This window comes from Ziziphus jujuba, chromosome 7 (genome assembly GCF_031755915.1).
Source record: "Ziziphus jujuba cultivar Dongzao chromosome 7, ASM3175591v1".
Taxonomy (NCBI): domain Eukaryota; kingdom Viridiplantae; phylum Streptophyta; class Magnoliopsida; order Rosales; family Rhamnaceae; genus Ziziphus; species Ziziphus jujuba.
In genome coordinates, this window is record NC_083385.1 from 10,030,433 (window position 1) to 10,049,525 (window position 19,093).

The window sequence follows — 19,093 nt, forward strand, 5'->3', positions numbered from 1 at the left end:
AACTTTCTTCATACTCCCAGCAAATGCCAGTGAAACCTATGAACTTTGAATATTAATACGCGTTTGGGTTTTTATTCTAAACAATTGTTTGTAAGTTTGTATTCAACAAACTAAATCATAATTATCTATTTCTGATAACAAACCACAGCGTTTCATAATTTTAATTAGCATTTCTAATTTTTCATGTATGTAGTATAATTGCATTACTATCAATAAAGCAGAAATGATATTTACCTTCACCAAAAAAAAAAGATATGATATTTACCTTACTATAATATCGTAAAATATATCATTGAAAAACCAACTGGATATTATGGTTGTAAATTTGTATTCAACAAACTAAATCATAATTATCTATTTCTGATAACAAACCACAGCATTTCATAATTTTAATTAACATTTCTAATTTTTCATGTATGTAGTATAACTGCATTACTATTAATAAAGCAGAGATGGTATTTACCTTCACCAAAAAAAATATATGATATTTACCTTACTATAATATCGTAAAACATATAATTGAAAAACCGACTGGATATTATGGATTTAGACTTTACCATTAATAATTTAACATAGTTTTACAAATTTCCTTTTGGAGACTTCATAGTTTTAGGAAGAACAAAACAAAACTCTCACGATTGCACCCGAAAAAACAAAAAAAAAAAAACATTGTTTTATGACCGGCTTCTCCGATAGATTTATCGGTCCATGACGTATTTATAATTTTAAATTAGAGCCCATTTCTCCGAAAGGATCTTCCTCTGCCTCTCACAATTCGCCTCCCAATGTTCCTCACACTTCTTTGAACGTTACCATCATCTATTTTCTGCTTCTTTGCATTTGGATTTTGAGGTTCAGTTGCTATTTCTTCAACTTCACTCTTGGTGCTCTCGTCAGCTTTCTTCTTCTCACTGATCTCAATCTTCTTACGCTTCAAGAAATTAACAAGTCCTTGAAGAGCAATATCCGCATCATCGCTCTTCATAAGCTCCTCTGCAATCTCAGCTGGGGTTACCTCCATGCTATCCACAAGAGATTCAATTTCTCCACAGAGATTATGCTCTTTTCCCCGAACACCCAGATAATTAGAGGTCAATATCTTGAATCCGTTGCTGGTGCAGTAGGACATGTTTATGTGCTTGTCCATTCGACCAGGACGCAACAATGCCTGGTCAAGACGGTCTTTGTGGTTGGTGGTGAACACAATGACTCGCTCGTCACCACAGCTCGACCACAAACCATCGATGAAGTTCAATAGCCCCGACAGAGTCAACTGCAAAATTTTCCCACACAAACAAACATATTCAAACACAGTTCAGACATCGAAAATATACGTTAGCTTTTGTAAAGATGGAATACACCCATTAAATCAGTCCATAATTTCACAAACAAAGGATGTGAAAGCTATATCCCGGCCCGGCCCGGCCCACTAGTCATCCAAGGAGGCCCAAACAAAACTTTCATCTTCTTTGGTTTTTCCCTGTTTGCATATGATATCTGCATATAAATTTTTCTATGGGTGTGTATATATATATATATATATTATTTTAATGTTACAACACATATCCATGCTCAATTTTAATGTTTTTTTGTCGGTAAGAAGGGGGATCTCAACCCGTCCACTACTGAGTTTCTGACCTATGAAAAAGCACTGCACTTTCCGTAGTTTGCAAAGGTGAAATCATGAATGTCGAAAAAGGCCAAAAAAAGGAAATAAATGAAGAAAAAACAAAAGAGCTCAAGAACGTAACACTAAGTTTTTGTGTTTGTCGATGTGTCCTTTGCACTTAAAAATACTTTTTAATATTTTTGTAAAAATGATGAATATATAATTTTAATGGTTGAACATCTCTATTTATATTATAAAAATATAATTTAAGTCGGAAGAAAAGGATCTCTATTTATATTATAAAAATATAATTTAAGTCGGAAGAAGAGGATTTTGAGTAATTTGTAATATTTAAAAAAGAAAAAAATCTTTCGGAAAGCAAGTTCCACCGTTTACTGCGTGCCATCTAACCTAGTCAGTCAATCTCAATTACCAGCTCAGTCAATCTCAATTACCAGCTACTTTGTTGGTTTATGAGTCATGGATTGAGGATGGTCCACAATGAATTACTAGTTTGCTTCGGGCCGATATGTGTACTTCTCACTCGTAGTTTATAAAATGGACTCTTTGTTTCAAAAAAAAAAAAAAAAAAAAAAAGATACTGATCACATCACCATCCTATTAATATTACTAATTAATTTAATTTTCCTTTAGTTATTGATGAATAATGCGAACTAAAGAGAACTACGCTTAATGGTGTGCCACACAAGGTAGGCTGCATAAATGTTAAATCAATCAATTATTTTTTATTTTAAAAAAAAGGTATAAATGGACAAAAATAAAAATAAAAAATAAAAAATAAAAAATAGTAATTTAGTCGAAGGCAGAAATGTAATTAATTAAGCAAGGACACATTAATTTAGTAAGGCAAACCCTGAAGCTGTTTCATTCTTCAAAGTAATAAGTAATTAAAAACGTAATTTAATTAAGCGAGGACAAATTAATTAATCAGAATCAATCAATTAAAAAAAAAGGAGAAAAAAGGAGATCACACTCACCCTGCTGTTGGAACCATCAAACTGATCGTCATCTTGCCGGTTCTGCATCTCGAGGCTGCAGTCAATGTCCTCGATGACTAAAATTGACCGATTGGTGGTAGACAGCAAAACCCTTCTCAAATCCGAATTGCTGTATATACTCGTAAGCTCCAAGTCGTAGATATCGAATTTGAGATAATTAGCCATGGCCGCAATCAAACTCGATTTCCCAGTACCAGGAGGACCATATAGCAAATACCCTCTTTTCCAAGCTTTCCCAACTTTCTTATAGAATTCTCTCCTCCTAACAAACCTATCCAAATCCTCTATTATCTCTTTCTTCAGCTCAGGCTCCATAGCCAAGGTCTCGAAGGTCGCCGGATGTTCCAGATTCACCGAGCCCCACATGCCTCCATCATCATCGTCGTTGTAAGAAGGACAGTCACGATTGTAAAGCTTAACCACTTTCTCTTCTTGTCGAATGGCATTGGCTCGGACCAAAACGTAGGGCAAGTAGGACTCCATCACAACGTCTTTGAACTTCTTCTTGAACGTGACCTCGAAGAATCGGGTCTCACGGGCTCGGGTGGTCTTATCGGGTTCAGTGCAGGCGAACCGCCACTTGATCCGGATGTTCTGGAAGGTGTCCGTGACCTCCTCGCCCTTGTCGATGGAGGAGGTGAGAGATTTCTGCCTCTGGGTCTGGCTGACCCGGAGACGATCGGTGGAGGGGCTGATTTTGGTCCGGAGGTAGATCTCTGCGGCGTCGAAGACCTGGTTTCGTGTCATGCCGCAGTTCTCGTCAATGAGGATGGTGAGGTCGGAGGAAAGAGGGGTGAAGAGGGAACGGAGGGCTTGGGTGAGGTAGGCACGGAGATCGTGCGGAACGACGTCGTTGGCCATGGAGCGAATCAGCATCATGGAGGCCGAGAAAGAGGCATAGGCGGCGAACAATGCCGAGGGTGAGGTGGGAATATCTGAAAGAGAAAACATGGTCGCTTTGGCCGGCGTTCAGTGGCAACTCAGTAGCAACTCGGTGGTGAGTTAAAATGTCGAGTCGCTTCTGACTTGGAACTTTTGGTGGATCCCAGATGAGGGATTTATAGCCGAAGTGGAAATGAAAATGAACGATGTAGTCGTGGCTTTCTCAGCAAGGAAATTGCGATGACGTCAGCCTTTCACCTAGCTTCCATTCCAAGCAATTTTTTTCTCTACTCTAGTTTTGGACTGCCCAGCATTTTTATGCGGTTCTATTGTTACATGATTTTTTTTATAAAAAAATTAACATTTAATAAAAAATAATTAATGCTATTTTAAAATAATTGATATGATTTAATATTTTAATTTTTTTATTCTATTTTTGTTATGTATTGAAAAAACTATATAGATGATTAAAATCCATTTGATTTTATCTCTGCATTTGAGCTTCAGACATGAAAATGGATTCGAGTGCCACCATATCCGAGTCAAAAACTCAGTAATATTTACAAAACAATAATGCATTGTGGTTTAACGAGCCCACCACTTATTTTATTTATTTTTTGTATTGGCAACTAAGCACTAATATAAATAGTTTAATACTTGCATTTACCCAAGTTCAATAGCACCATCCAATTGAAGCACGCCGTGAAAAACGATTTTTGCAGTATGTGAGGTGTCGACAAAAGAAATATGAATATCAAAGCTCGTTTTTGTCCTTCCAAGTCCTTATAAAATTTTATAGTTCCAGAAAAGTTTTTGCCACTTCTTAAAGGAAAAAACAAAATATATATATATATATATATATATATCACTTATAAAAAAAATGATAATAAGAATAGTGAGGATATAAAAAAAACAAAACAATAATCATGTGGCTATAAGAAAATAATCATAATCGTGTGGCTATAAAGATATGGTAATAATAATCATGCGGCCATTAACAATATAATAATAATCATGCGGCATGAACAGTGTTTTCTTATTGTTGATGATTTGATTTTGTAATAAATAAATATTAAATGGAAAATAAAATAAGGAAAAGAATATTGTTACTGTGTAAACTAAAATTGTTAAGATTCTTTGCCACCCAACTAAAATTGCGAACCAATTATAAATTGAAACATAATAATGATGATGGGTGTGATGTGGGGGTAAACAAGGTCACTAAAAATTTATGACATGGGCATATGATATTGATATAAATATATCCTCGTGGGTGTACTCCACCGTTCCTTACGATAGGGCTAAAATCTTACAGTAAAAATTCCTTTTCTTACTCAGATTATTATTATTGTTATTATTTTTTTTGGCGCTCAGATTCCTACTCAGATTTGTTTGTCTTTTTTATTGAAATGCACCCTTCATTAAAGTTTAAAAAGCGAGAGCGTTGTTGATCTCTTATTTGTGGTTTGAAAGTTTTTGATGTAGGATGTAACCCCTACAAAGAAGATTATATATATATATTTATGTTAAGGAAGAATAATTTAGTTTATGATAAAAAAAAATGGGATATTAACAGCTAAGCATTCTGAATTTTATTGGAATTGATATATTACATTCTAATTTTTTTTTTTGTTTTCTGATATCCTACACTCCAAAGTTGCTTTTCATTTGCACCATTAATTGTTCTGTTAAAAATACATAACGAAATGATCAAGTGCTTTGCACGTGCTCATCAAGCAAAGATAGATTAGGTAATTTCATATACTCTTCTTCTTTTTCTTTTTCACAGACACCATCAAATCTGAACCTCAATCTGATACAGAAAAGAAGTCCTTATTTTTCTCTGCAATTAATCATCTTTTTTATTCCTTATTATGTTATTTTCTATTCATAAAATCGTGATTTAAAAAAAAAATAGGAAAAAAAATAACATAATAAGGCTCCTATTTAAATTGATAAAGCTTTTTAATTTTATTTTTTGAAATATGTCTGAGAAAAAAAAAATTCACCCTTGAAAAAAGATAATAGAAATACTCATCAAAGATCTAGTAACAACCAAAGTACACACAGAGAAAAAGATGAAACAAATCCAGCGTTTTAAATTTCCTTTCCCTTGTTTTTTTTTGTTTTTTTTTTTTTTGGAAATAACAGATAAACAACCAAGGGTTTTTTTAGATTCATATATGCAGGATAGAAGGTTGAAAAGGCCCAGTTTCTAATCCTAACATTTGCTATTCTTAATAATAATAATAATAATAATAATAATAATATATTTACTTTTAAATAATTTAAACTGAAATTCTTCATATAATTTAGATCAATCACAGATCAGGAGGAAAAAAAAACCACATACACTCACTAAAAATTCACAATATAATAACAACAAGAGGAGCATGGTTTCACAATCCACCACATACGGACTCAGATATGAAATAAATTAAGCAAACTAAAACTTTTTTCACTCACTAGTATCGGATAATTACGATTCACAGCGTATTCAAGCAAATGTCCAAAAAATATACATATATATATATATATAGAAAAAAAAAAAGAGAAAAGAGATAAATTTTAATGGCTACTAGTGATGTAGTTGGAAGCTGAGGTCTCAAAACCGGCAGGGTAGGTATCACAGTAAACTCATCATTGTATGATCAATGGCTTTCTGAGGGGGCAAGTTGCGAGAGCTAAAGCCCAAATAATGCATAGAGCTAGAAGCAGAACCAGTTTCGCCATTGTTGAGTTCTAAGAGTGTTTTCCGCGAATAAGAATGCATAAAGCTAGAAGAAGAACCAGTTTCGCCATTGTTGAGTTCTAAGAGTGTTTTCCACAAAGATTCACAGAGAAATTCTATAAATGAAACCTAATTTTTAAATTGAAAACAATAAAATTACTAATCTATTCTTATTTAATGAGCATGTACTAGCCACTTGATAATTCTGTTATACATTTTTAGCAGAAAAACTAATTGTACAAGTAAAAAGAAAATTTTGAATATAAAATGTCAAAAAAAAAATTTAGAATATAATATGTGAATTTCAATAAAGTTTTGGAAAGCTGCCAATATCTCTAAAAAAATATAAATTTTGAAACCCTAAAATTATAGGAAAAATTATTGTAAATAATTAAAAAAAATCAAGACCACCGTTGTAGAGTTAACATTCTAATTTTCTAATGCAACTGACATATCGACACAACCAGTGTATAATTGTTGGAAAAAGAAAAAAAAGAAAACCATAAACCAGTGGACGGTAGCAGTAACTATTTGTTTATTTTTCGGCCTTCTTTGTCCTTAGCGCATAATCCAAAGAAATTTAGTTCCCGAATTCTGTTTACATGTGCCTTTTCTTGTCGACTGGAATCGAACTTTTACTTTGATGACCAATATAAGAAAAGCAAGACAAAAAAAAAAAAAAAAAAAAGTTAGCCCCAAGCCCAATGTTTACAAAAAAGACCATCTATCAAGCTTGGCAGGTAGGACAAGTACAATAACTTGTGGCCTGGGGTTTTGTCTGGCCCACGGTAGTCTGAAAACGCCAATAACATTTTGCCAGAGTCGAGCAAAATCTAGCTTCAGGACTTTCTATATATCGGCTTCTTTGTCCCATAAAAAGTGCAGCTGATTACAAAGTTACCCTTCTACTTCTTTTGCTATTTCTTCTGGTATTCCTTGGAGATTCACTTAACTGGTTGACCTTTTTCTGCCGTTTTGGCCCTTTAATTCCAACATTGTTATCAGCTTTATTACCTTCATCTGATTCATCATCTTCCATTTTCTTCCTCTTAAGAAGCTTAACAATTCCTTCAAGTGCAAAATCAACATCTTCACTCTTCATCATCTCTTCTGCCACTTGTGCGGGAGTGACCTCTGTCTCTTTGAATAAGCTCTCAATCTCTGCAAACAGCTTGTGGTGTCCATTGACGCCTAAGTAATTGGAGGCCAAAAGCTTGAATCCATGGTAGGTACAATAGGACATGTGAATATGCATGTCCATTCGACCAGGACGGAGAAGAGCAGGGTCCAATCTGTCCTTGTGATTAGTCGTGAATATGATGATTCTCTCATCTCCACAAGTAGACCATAAACCATCTATGAAGTTTAGCAGTCCAGACAAAGTCAACTGCTTCCAACACAGGAGAAAAAATAAGGGAAAAAAAAAAAAAGTTAAAGAGTGCAATATAGTGCTTTATTATTATTTAATAAATATAAACATACAGAAAAAAGACTTTTTTTTTTATCATTATAATAATTTTTCTCATCACGTTGTTTCAAAAATCGAATTCACAAGTTATGAATGTCAATGAGTTACGAATTGAGCCAGCATTTTTTCCAAAGGTATATATATATATATATATATATATATTTTACCTAAATAAAGAAAACAAAGGTACTTGCTTGTAATGCCTATTAAAAAAGTTGTCATGTCACTTATATTTTATCACTGTCAATGAATTTACACAAAAATGGAGCTTTTTTCTTTTTATTTTTCTGTGCCACCAAACAGCTTTTAAGCACTTTCCCCAACTATGTGAGGGAGTGTATGTATGCCACAATAACAGGATGATGTCGGGCCATGTGAGAGCGAGTGGTGGGAATGGCAATGGTGGACTGGTGGTGGGACTAGCGATGCTATTAAATGTTACCTTTAATAAACTATTACTTCAGAGCCAATGAGATTCTACCACAACCACAAATTAAAATTCACCAAATCACAAAAATCAGTCAGAGGATTTCACGCCGTCCCACAAATTAATGTAATTTACCAACCCCCCCTCACTTTTATTCCACCCTGCTCTCCAAAGAGTGGAAAAACAAAAATGTTAAAATAATAATAATAATCATTATAACATGAAAAAAGTTCTAATTTTCAGAGTTTGACGGGAATTTTTTTGGTGAATAAGAGTTTGACGGGAATTGAAGAAGCAGAACAATGGGAACCAAAATCAGTCTTGAAGCAGTTTTTCCTTAAAAATAATAAAAATGAACTAAAAAAAAAAAACAGAGTATGAAAATATGAAGAACTTACAGAAGGACGTATATTGTTGTCCTGTTGATCAATTTGATCCCGTCCATCTCCATAATAATTTCTACGATCAGGGATTTCCACACTACAATCAATGTCTTCAATGACAAGAATGGACCTGTTTGCTGTAGCCAGGAGCAACTTTCTTAGCTCCGAGTCTCTGTAAATATTTGCAAGCTGCAAATCATATATATCAAACTTAAGGTAATTAGCCATGGCCGCGACCAAACTCGATTTTCCAGTCCCTGGAGGACCATACAACAAATACCCACGTTTCCAAGCCCTCCCAACTTTTTTATAAAACTCTTTCCTCCTCACAAACCTATTAAGATCCTCCATTACTGTATTCTTCAGATCCGGATCCATAGCCAAGGTCTCAAAAGTCGCAGGGTGTTCCAGATTTACAGAAGCCCAATTAACCCCATTACAGCCATGGTTGTTACTGTTCAGCGTGTACATCTTCAAGTCCCTTTCCTGCTCTTTAATTTCTTTGGCTTTCTCAAGAATATGAGGCACATAAGACTTCAAAACTTTTTCTTGATATTTCTTGTGAAAGCTGAGCTCAAAAAACCTTTTCTCGGATCTCGGAAAGAAAGGATCATTTGGGTTGTTCTTTTCAGGCTCCGAATAGACCAACCTCCATTGAAGCTCAACCCCATCATAGAAATCGACCAATTTCTCACCCTTGTCAAGCCGAATGGTCAAATGCTTTTCCTTCGGACCCATACTGATCTTCAATCTTTCAGTGTCGGGACTGATTTTGGTGCAGAGATAAACAGCAGCGGCTTCGTAGACTTGGTTGCGAGTCATGCCGGTGGATTCTTCTATGACGAGTGTGAGTTTGGGTGTGTGAAACTTGAACAAGTGGCGGAAAGTGGATAAGAGATAGCCACGGATGGGATGGGGTACGAGTTCATTGGCCATGGAACGAAATAGCATCATTGAAGCGGCCATGGAAGCATACGCAGAGAACACTGATGATGGGGAGGGAAATTCTTTGGCCGATAACATGGTGATATGAGTGATGGATTACTGAAACTTTGAGAGAAATTTGAGAAAGATTTGGTTTTTTGGATTTGTCAAAGGTTTTGTAAATTGTACATCACCAGTTTATGTTATATACTGTATAGATGTATATTGCTAAGTGAATAAGAGTGAAAGAGTGGAATCTTACTAATTTGTTGCATAGGGAAAAGCTACTTATTGTTTATCCATTAAAGTTACTTACGCATCGAAACTCTATACTTTTCATATACTATTTATTTTTACTTTTAAACCAGTAATTAATTAGTTTGTTTTGGGCAATTATTTATTTGTTTGATAGAATATGTAGAAAAGTTAAAATTCTAACTTAAGCCTTAATGCGCAAGCAATTGGTGGGCCATTGCGGGAAAAGAGGTCAATGACTTTTACAAGAGGTCTAAAATGAAGGTTACTTCTCTTTTCCAACGCCAAATACATATCCACGTTAGCCCAAACACAGAGATTCTCTTATGTAGAAAAATAAAGGTTTTAACGCACACAGAGATTCTCATACATGTAGAAAAATAAAGGTTTTAGTGCATTTTTATTGAGGAACATAATTTGTTTCTTTTAATTTTTTGGGTAAGTAGCCCTCCAAGGACTAAAAAAATAAAACGAGGACGAAATGCAGGCTTATTCCCCAAAACTGGGATTTGATTCAATTATTCACCTAAAAAAAAAAAAAATGTAAAAAGAATTTGATTCAATTTGATGGCCATGCAAATTCATGTACTTCTTTTTGGTTGATGTACATGCATCTACTTGAGAAAGCGACTAGAGGACAGAGGCCATTGGGTTGGTTCTGAAAGGCATACACGATCACCGATTTAGTCGTATTAAATATTAGTCCATGTGTAATTGTCCATTGAAAACCCACGCCAAGGTAGGCAGTTGTCTCATATTTTGTAAAAGAGTCTCTATCTTCTATGCAAATTTGCAATCCCACACAAGAAGCTGAAACATGGGAATTGGGAAACTTCAAAAGAGAAAAAAGGAATCCAAACCTTATTCAAGTTACAAGTTTGGAGTAGTTTAATTAAACCAACTACGCTTTCTTCCAGTTCATTTTTATCATGACTAGGTATTAGACAAATTATCTTTAGTATCTTTATGTGATTTTGGAGTTTCTTCAATTATTATTCTCCCCCCTCCCTTTTCTTGGTTGTTCAAGCAAATCGGAGATGATCCTTTTTAGCACTTTTCACAAATTGAGATCTTGCTAAGCCTTTTCATCTTTGTTTATAACATTGCATTTGCCTCTTTTTACTGTCTATATCAAAAAAATATATCATAAAGAAAACTGCATCACATAGTTAGAAAAGTGGTCCATGGCACACGAACTTTCGGCGTGGGAGAGGAAAAGCTTTATACAACAACTCTTCTCGCCTGGCCTATAACATTCGCTATCATTGAATCGGTGAATTAGACCAGAAACAGAGATGTGTTGAAATACACTTTTGTTTTGTTTTGAGAGGCAGTGAAAGGGTGACACACAATCTGTCCCTTTCCGATATTGATTGCTGACTTACCAAAACATTTATAATCCAAGGACTTTAATTCACCACTGCTTTGAATAAACAATGCTAGATTCTTGGGTATCTTATAAAACTGTTGGACATTTTATTTAAATGTTAGTGTGTACGAGAGGTTATAATTAGCCAGAAAATGTGTTCGGTACATTTTTCAGTTCATTGAAACAGAATATCTTATTAAAAAAAATAAAATAAAATAAAAGAAATGCCAAAAGAATGACCAACTGAAGAGATCGAGCAACATCTTTAAATTACAGAGGTCGAAAGTTGTCGTATGGCGCTGCAGGGTCTAGCAGAATTCCTAAAAGTGACGAAGGGAAAGGAAATTTAGTGGCAAACAAAACATAGAAACCAGTAAGAGCGAAGACCATTATTGTCCCTCTAATTTTTCAAAAGCCAGTAAGATTCTCATCAACACCATAAAAAAACTAGTTTAGCTTCTATATTTTAATGAAAATGTGGACCATGCTTGCTCCTCTTATTTATTTATTTATTTATTTTTTATAGTTAATGCCTATCCATATTGAATTGAATTAGCCAAAACCTTAAACAAAAAGCGTAATTAATATTTATTTTTAAAGCACAATAGTAAGTGCTCCTTTTATCTACTGCAAGATTCCATTTTGCACCCAAAGCAAACACGCCCACTACAATATGGGTCACTTAACCGTACATCAATAGGAAGAATTAATTGAAATAAAGTACACTCAGCTCCCATGTGTCACTTTTTGTCGTCGTTATCCACTTCCTTAACTTTTTCATCGGAATTAGTTTTACCATCTTTAGCTTCTAATTTTTTATCCGCTTCCTGTTCTTTTTTAGCATTGGCTTCCTCCTTTTCTTTCTTCTTCGTTTTCATGAATTCAATTAGACCCTGAACAGCCTCGTCGGGGGTGTGGGTTTTGATGAGTTGCTCGGCCACTTCAGCCGGAGTGACTTGTGTGATTTGAAGTTGTTGCTCAATCTCTTCGAACAGCATGTGATTCTCGATGCCAAGGTAATTGGATGCTAGGAGTTTAAAGCCACAAGGGGTGCAATAGGACATATGAACATGAACATCCATCCGACCAGGGCGTAACAAGGCCGGATCGAGCTTCTCTTTGTGGTTGGTAGTGAACACTATGATCCGCTCGTCACCACAGCTCGACCATAGCCCATCGATGAAATTTAGCATGCCTGACAATGTGACCTGTTATAGTGCAAATAATCCTCGTTAGGAGCACAATATTGTTAATTATACACATAACAAAATTTTATGCTACATATGTATGTCCCATGTGACAGAAGATTGTAATTTTTTCTTTTGGTGAATATGTGAAGAAAGATTTCAAAGTGGGCATGGAGATGAGAAATTGGACAGGCACATGTGGCAGATACTTATTGATCCCAAACGACGTGGGAGTGTCAGACCCACCTGACCATTGAATCAATGCCACGGTTTTGGCAAAGACCTACTGATCCTATAAATAACCACGGGAATCAAATGCCATGGTTTTGGCAGAGTCCTTGTTTTACCATTTACCAACAACAAAGATGACGCGGTTTCTTAGACGTGTCCTAATATAGGCAAGCTGACCGAGAAATATGCAGATTGGGAATCCCAAGCTGAGTACGAACTGTATTTAAAATGTTATGGATTCTCGTACATAATGGATCGTCTGAAAGCAGGGAGATTTTCGTAAATGTCCCTTTTTAAAAATTTTTTACATTTTAAAAAAAAAAAATTGTGTCTCTATTTACACATGAATAAATGGTGATCTCCTAGGTGCACATGTAAAAGTTTTCGTTACTAGTAAGTATTTATCATGCCAAAACCAACTTGAATTGTTATTATTATTTTTTTCTTAAAATATAAACCAAAAGTACAAAGAAACAGAAACCTAGCCAGAGTGAAAAGCACAACAAAAAGAATTGACATAATTAAAAGGTAAAAGATACACCTCTAGCCTTATCCACCCACTGGAGTACTCTTAGACTATGGAGTTTGAATAAGACTCGTATTCAAATTCTATTGGATTATGAAGAGAAAAATTAAATTTTAAAAGTAGTCCCCAGAGCATCAAGTATGTGACTTGTCTGGGCTTAACTAGTATGAGAGCCCAATAATGTGGCCCAAGAAGCTTTGGCCCGTCAACATCCGAAGCTTGCAGGAAATCGAAATGCATTGCCTTTTGTTTGTATTTTCCTAGATAGTCTTTTTTATTTTTTAGTTTTTTTAGGCGAATCCTTAGATAGTCTTCCAATAAAGTCATCACCAAATGATTTTTTTATTTTATAAAAAATTTGAACCAGTAGAGAAGTTGAATCTGAATCCTACTTTGTCTGCAAGTTTTCACTTATTAAGTCATATTTTCCACATTATTCTAATTACATACATTATCTTATGTCTTATCTTTTTATTTAATTTATCTCAGCTAAGAATCAAGCATGTGGTGCTTGTATGTGCATGTATAATTTTATTCAGTAATTATTACGAGGTTCATATACATAAAATAATAATAATAATAAAAATAAAGAAACGAACATATATACCCAATAAATTAAAAAGAAAAATTCAAAAGAAATGAGGAACGAATACATCCTAATTACCTTTTTATCTTCGGAATTATGAACGTTAGAAGGTCCTGATTCGTGATTTACACGGTCTTGGAATTCAACGGTACAGTCAATATCCTCCACAACCAGTATTGACCTGTTGGCCATCGCGATAAGCAATCTTCGAAGCTCCGAATTGCTACGAATCTCCGTAAGCTCCAAGTCATAGATATCGAAATTCAAATAGTTAGCCATGGCAGCGATCAAGCTCGATTTCCCAGTACCCGGTGGGCCATAAAGCAAATACCCTCTTTTCCAAGCCTTCCCAATTTTCCTGTAGTACTCTTTCCTCCTCAAGAACCTCTCAAGGTCGCCAAGAATGAAGTCCTTGATCTCCGAGTCCAAAGCCAGAGTTTCGAAATTGGCCGGGTGGTCAAGATTCGTGGGAATCCAAGCATCGGCTAAGTTGCAGTAGAGATTCTCGTACTCCACCGTGAAGATCTTTATGGTTTTCTTTTCTTGCTTGATGGACTTGTACTCTTCCAAAATGTGAGGCAAATAAGTGTTCAGAACCAAGTCTCTGTTTTTTTTGTGGAAACTGAGCTCCAATGACCGGACTTCTGATCGCAACGTTGAATTCAGATCGCGAGGATTGTAAAAATTTTTGGTTTCGACTTGCCTCGTGACCAATACCCAGTTGAATTTGACGCCGTTAAAGACGTCGGTGATCTCCTCGTTGCTTTCCATGGTGATGATGAAGCTTTTTTCGTTTTCGGGCTTGCTCACTTTGAGTCTGTGCGTGGAGGGTGAGACTTTGCTGCCCAAGTAAGTCTCTGCGGCTTCGTAGATTTGGTTGTTGACTAGACCGTCGAACTCTTCGATGACCATGGTTAATTGGGATGAGAAGCGGTTGAAGAAATTTCTAATGCCGGAGAAGAGAAAGTCATGGAACTCATGGGGGAGCAAATCTTGAGCGACAGAGCGAGCCACCATTACAGTGGTGGCTATTGAAGCTGCTGTTGCAAGAATTGTCTTGGCCATGGCCAGTTTGTTATCGGGAGACGAAGAAGACGAAGCCATTTGATGGTTTTGGATTGTTTTGACTTCTGAATGAATGTGGGTTTCGATCTCCAAATGTGTATATTTATACATGCATTTTCCTCCTACATTTTTGTTTTTGTTTTGTTTTTTTTGTTTTTTTGTTTTTTTTTGCTTGAAGCATTTTCCTCCTACTTTCACTAGATTGTATATTGGGTTTTTTTAAGTTTATGGAAAAAAAAAATAGTAATTGATTTATTAATGAAAAAATTAATTAATTTTCTCAAATTAATTCTAAACATTTAGTAGTTAATTTAGAAATTAAATTAATAAGAAACAAATTATAAATCTAGAATTCAATGTCAGATCTTTTTTAAATTTGAAGGGAACGGGCAGTTTCAATCAAAGTGCGTATTTTAAAACGACATTAACACACACACACACACACACACATATTTTTTTTCTTTTTTTTTTTTTGGCCACACACACACACACACACACATATATATATATATATATAAGTATGTAATGAAAAAAAAAGTAACTTATTTATATGTATAAATGTAGAATAAAAATGCAGTAAAATTTGGGCTGAATAGAAAATTCAACCGAAAGTATTGCCTGTGAGCTTAGAGAATCATTCTTGGATAGAAAATTCAACCAACAGTATGCTCTGTGATCCTAGAGAACCATCCCCGAAGGTTCTTCTAATAGATTTCATGAGAGCGTCCGAGAAAAAACTGAATGGTTTAGTGAATTGTCAAAATACCAAATCTTTGATAATTTAATGTATGGACACGGACTAGTACTGCCATTTACTCAATGGAAAATACATTGGATCAAAACCCATAAATTGTCATTCTAAAAGCAGATTTGCCAAATCTGCAGAATAACTATTTCTGACAAAATAGACAGAATAAAAATAGTTATTCATAAAAAAAAAAAAACAAAAAACAAAAAATTATTTTTATTTATATGTTCAATACAAATATTTAAGTAAAAATAAGTTTTAGTTTCAAAAATTTTTAAATTTGATAAAAAAATAATTGATTTTTTTATATACTTTTACTATATAATAATTCAATTACACATAAATTTATCAAGATATAATAAATATATTTTTGAATTTTATTTGGATTAAAATGCATATGTTAAATATATTTTTGAAGTTATTTAAATTAAAATGCATGAATAACAATTCTAAGCTTTAAAAACAGTTATTCCTTCAAGCTCCGTTCAATAAAAATAACTATTTCAAATGGATATTCAATATGTGGAATAAATGTAGGAATAAAATAGCTATTTTATATAATTGATTATTATAATGTTTGATACATTTTAAATTTTAGTAATATTTATTTATAGAAATATTATTTTTTTATTTTAAAAAATAGTTATTCATTTTAAAAAGTTTAGAATTGTTATTTTTTCATTTGAAAGATAAATATTTTTACTATATTTAAATCAAATTAATTACACTAAATTTAAAATGCATATTTAGTTAAGTTTTACCAAATTTGATATTTTGAGAAAAAAATCTTTATAAAGACAATGCATTGAACTTAATTCAAGATAACAACCAAACATACATATAAGAATATCTAATTAACTATTTCTTTTCTTCTTTTTAATTATTATAAATAAACATTCTTATTTTATGACAAACAACTATTCTATCTACCAAGTGAGATCTAAAATTTAGAAACTCACCGTATTCAAAAAAGACTAAATTTATAGAATAATTATTTTATTTTTATATTTATTCTATAAATCAAACATGACTTAAATATTGAAAATCAGTAAAAACCTGCTTGATTAATTAAATGAAATCAAATGAAGTAGTAATTTAGATGAAACAATAGATGAAATAATAACAAAATGATATAAAAAGCTATAATTTAAATATGATTGGAACTATTAAATGTAGGGTCAAAATCTAGACCAATTAGGATCAGAACTATCGAAATGAGGCATATAATTAAATTAATGAAGCAACGTTACTATTGTAATTTGTGGGTTGAGGGTGAGAGTTGGAGATTTCCCTGCATCGTCAATGGTTGTTCCAATCAGATATTATTTTCCTATCAACATTCACTAATTTTTTTTTTTTTTTTGATAAATACAAAAAAAACCTCCTAGTAAGCATCATCAATCTAGACTTTAGGAATCGACGGATCATTAGCAGTTTGCATCTTGCTAATTCTATAGGAGTCCGCAAACTACCAAATCCACAATTCTTATCGATTTTTTCTACAGTGATATATACATATAGGATCCACACCACTGCTTAAATGGAATTTATCAGAAATCAAACCAACAATTTCTGCAAATAAATGCCATAAATCGGTAGCTTTCTTCCGTTTGATCCACCCCTTGGGTGTTATCAACATTCACTGATGGTTAATCAAACTTGGACTTTGTTCAAAAATAAATAAACAATAAACTTGGACGTCATTTCACAAGTCTTTTTCTCTTTCTTTGGTCTTTCTACGCCCTTCATTGATAGTAAAAATTAATGTGGTCAACCGACTAACGTGTTTAGGGTGTGTTCGGTAGACCTAGACAAAGTGGAACAGGAGAATAAATAAAAAATAGTCCAAAATTCACCGGATAAGCCGTCCCATTTGAAGGCATAGGCTTAACTTTAAACAGGTTCAATTTGGGATTAGCATCCAGCATTCAAAAAATACAAGCTGAAATAGTCCTCTCTCTCTCTCTCTCTCTCTCACGCTTAAATCCTAAACCCATCTCCACAACTTCTCATCTTTCTTCACTCCAAACTTTCTCATCTCTTATTCCAAAACTTCACAATGGCCCTTAAACTATCATTATTGGAAGTGGTATATAGTGGAATGAAAGTCAACATAGGCCACTAAAGCAAAATGACTCCTAGCTTTTTTTTTTTCGGCCATGCCCCCAGGCACCCCCTTCCCCCCAGACGCCAACCCAGCTCTCCAGCCATGGGCCATGATGCTCTGCGAACCGAGCCACCATTCGAGTTTCAAAAAATAACTCCTAGCTTATTTACCCAAAAAATAATAATAATAATAAATAAATAAATATATAACTCCTGGCTTGTTTATGATTTGCTATCAAAATTATAGATAAAATAATAAATGCAGGACAACCGCTGTTAAAATTAATTATCTTGAACAATATTGTACTCCTTTAATTACTAAACCATTAATAGTCAAAATGAATTGAAGTCACCATTTGAAAAGGATATAAATGCGAAGAAAAGCCTATGAAATTAATAAGTAGGACCACATGATATTGCTTATTTTTCCGCCGTGCCATTCAAGTAATTTTGACTTGGTTCCCAAGAAAATAAAAATAAAAATTTTCTTGGTCTTTTTTAGTTTATACTTGTCTAACTAGTATGACCACACAAAAAAAAGAAAAAAAAGTCTCTTAAACTGGAAGGTGCTGCCAGCTGCTTGTTTTTCGCTCTTTAAATTCCCAAGAGTCGGCTACTTTTTGACCTTCTTTTGCAGGTTGGCCTGAATTTTTTTGGTAATAAGTTGGCCTGAATTTCTTAGTGATTGCTTGTGTATAATCGAGATAAATATTGTAACTAAAGAACGATTCAAGGATTCACTGGATTATGCTATTTTTGTGAAAACAAAGAAATAAAAAAATAAAAGGCTTTTGAAGAGCTTTAATTTCTGCCGTCTATAAATGCACTGTAAGGTAAATTAAGCCACAATTTTGAGCTCTTAATTAAATAAATAAATAAAACTGAAACCGTCAATTTTACAAATTAAGAACTTATATTACTTCTTTCTATCTTAAATCTTGTTTGACTAATAATATAATCTCACCCCATTTTAAAAACTATAGCAAGAAAAAAAAAAATAAATGTTAAACATTTTCAATAATAAATATCAATGGCAATGCTAAATAGTTTTAATATTGATATTCCAAAACAAATGACAAAAAATAGTTATACCAAATTTTACGGTGATAAGTCAATTTTTAAATTACTAGTTATTCATCAAATACAAAATAATATTAATAAATTCAATAAAGGATATGGGGCTACAAACTTTATAACATGCAAAAATTTTGCTATATCTCAAAATTGACATATGCCCCAATAAAATGCCATTGGATGCTCAAAAGGTGTTCACACACACACACACACACACACACACATATATATATATATATATATATCAAATTGTAATTTAGGTTGACAAAAAAAAAAATTAAAAAAAAAAATCATTAGGTTAGTTTGGGGCCTTTTTCTGGGCCTCTAATATATGGATATTGGGCAAAGACATCCTTTAAGCCAATGAAAATGGTAGTTTAGTTATCTATGATTGGTATTGGTGGTTTTTTCAATGCCAAAATCAATCTGCATCCGTATTCACATATATGCGTTCCTACGTTAATTTGAGCATAAAATCATAGTACTATAGTGTGCATGTATTA

The 19,093-nt window shown here is 33.6% G+C and overlaps 3 protein-coding genes across 3 annotated transcripts; all 3 read right to left on the reverse strand.

The window, feature by feature from the left end:
- Positions 1-527: 527 nt before the first annotated feature.
- On the reverse strand, positions 528-3,860 carry LOC107424668 (AAA-ATPase At2g18193). The gene is made up of 2 exons (XM_016034516.4): positions 2,608-3,860; positions 528-1,273 (listed from the first exon to the last, which is right to left on the reverse strand). The coding sequence occupies exons 1-2, from the start codon at positions 3,577-3,579 to the stop codon at positions 731-733; spliced, it is 1,515 nt and encodes a 504-aa protein (XP_015890002.3). The 5' UTR covers positions 3,580-3,860; the 3' UTR covers positions 528-730.
- Positions 3,861-6,752: 2,892 nt separating this feature from the next.
- Positions 6,753-9,740, reverse strand: LOC107424649 (AAA-ATPase At5g17760). The gene is made up of 2 exons (XM_016034494.4): positions 8,535-9,740; positions 6,753-7,628 (listed from the first exon to the last, which is right to left on the reverse strand). The coding sequence occupies exons 1-2, from the start codon at positions 9,540-9,542 to the stop codon at positions 7,131-7,133; spliced, it is 1,506 nt and encodes a 501-aa protein (XP_015889980.2). The 5' UTR covers positions 9,543-9,740; the 3' UTR covers positions 6,753-7,130.
- Positions 9,741-11,631: 1,891 nt separating this feature from the next.
- LOC107424651 (AAA-ATPase At3g50940) lies at positions 11,632-14,822 on the reverse strand. The gene is made up of 2 exons (XM_016034496.4): positions 13,676-14,822; positions 11,632-12,275 (listed from the first exon to the last, which is right to left on the reverse strand). Exons 1-2 carry the CDS (start codon positions 14,771-14,773, stop codon positions 11,808-11,810), a joined length of 1,566 nt encoding a protein of 521 aa, XP_015889982.3. The 5' UTR covers positions 14,774-14,822; the 3' UTR covers positions 11,632-11,807.
- Between the last annotated feature and the right edge of the window lie 4,271 nt (positions 14,823-19,093).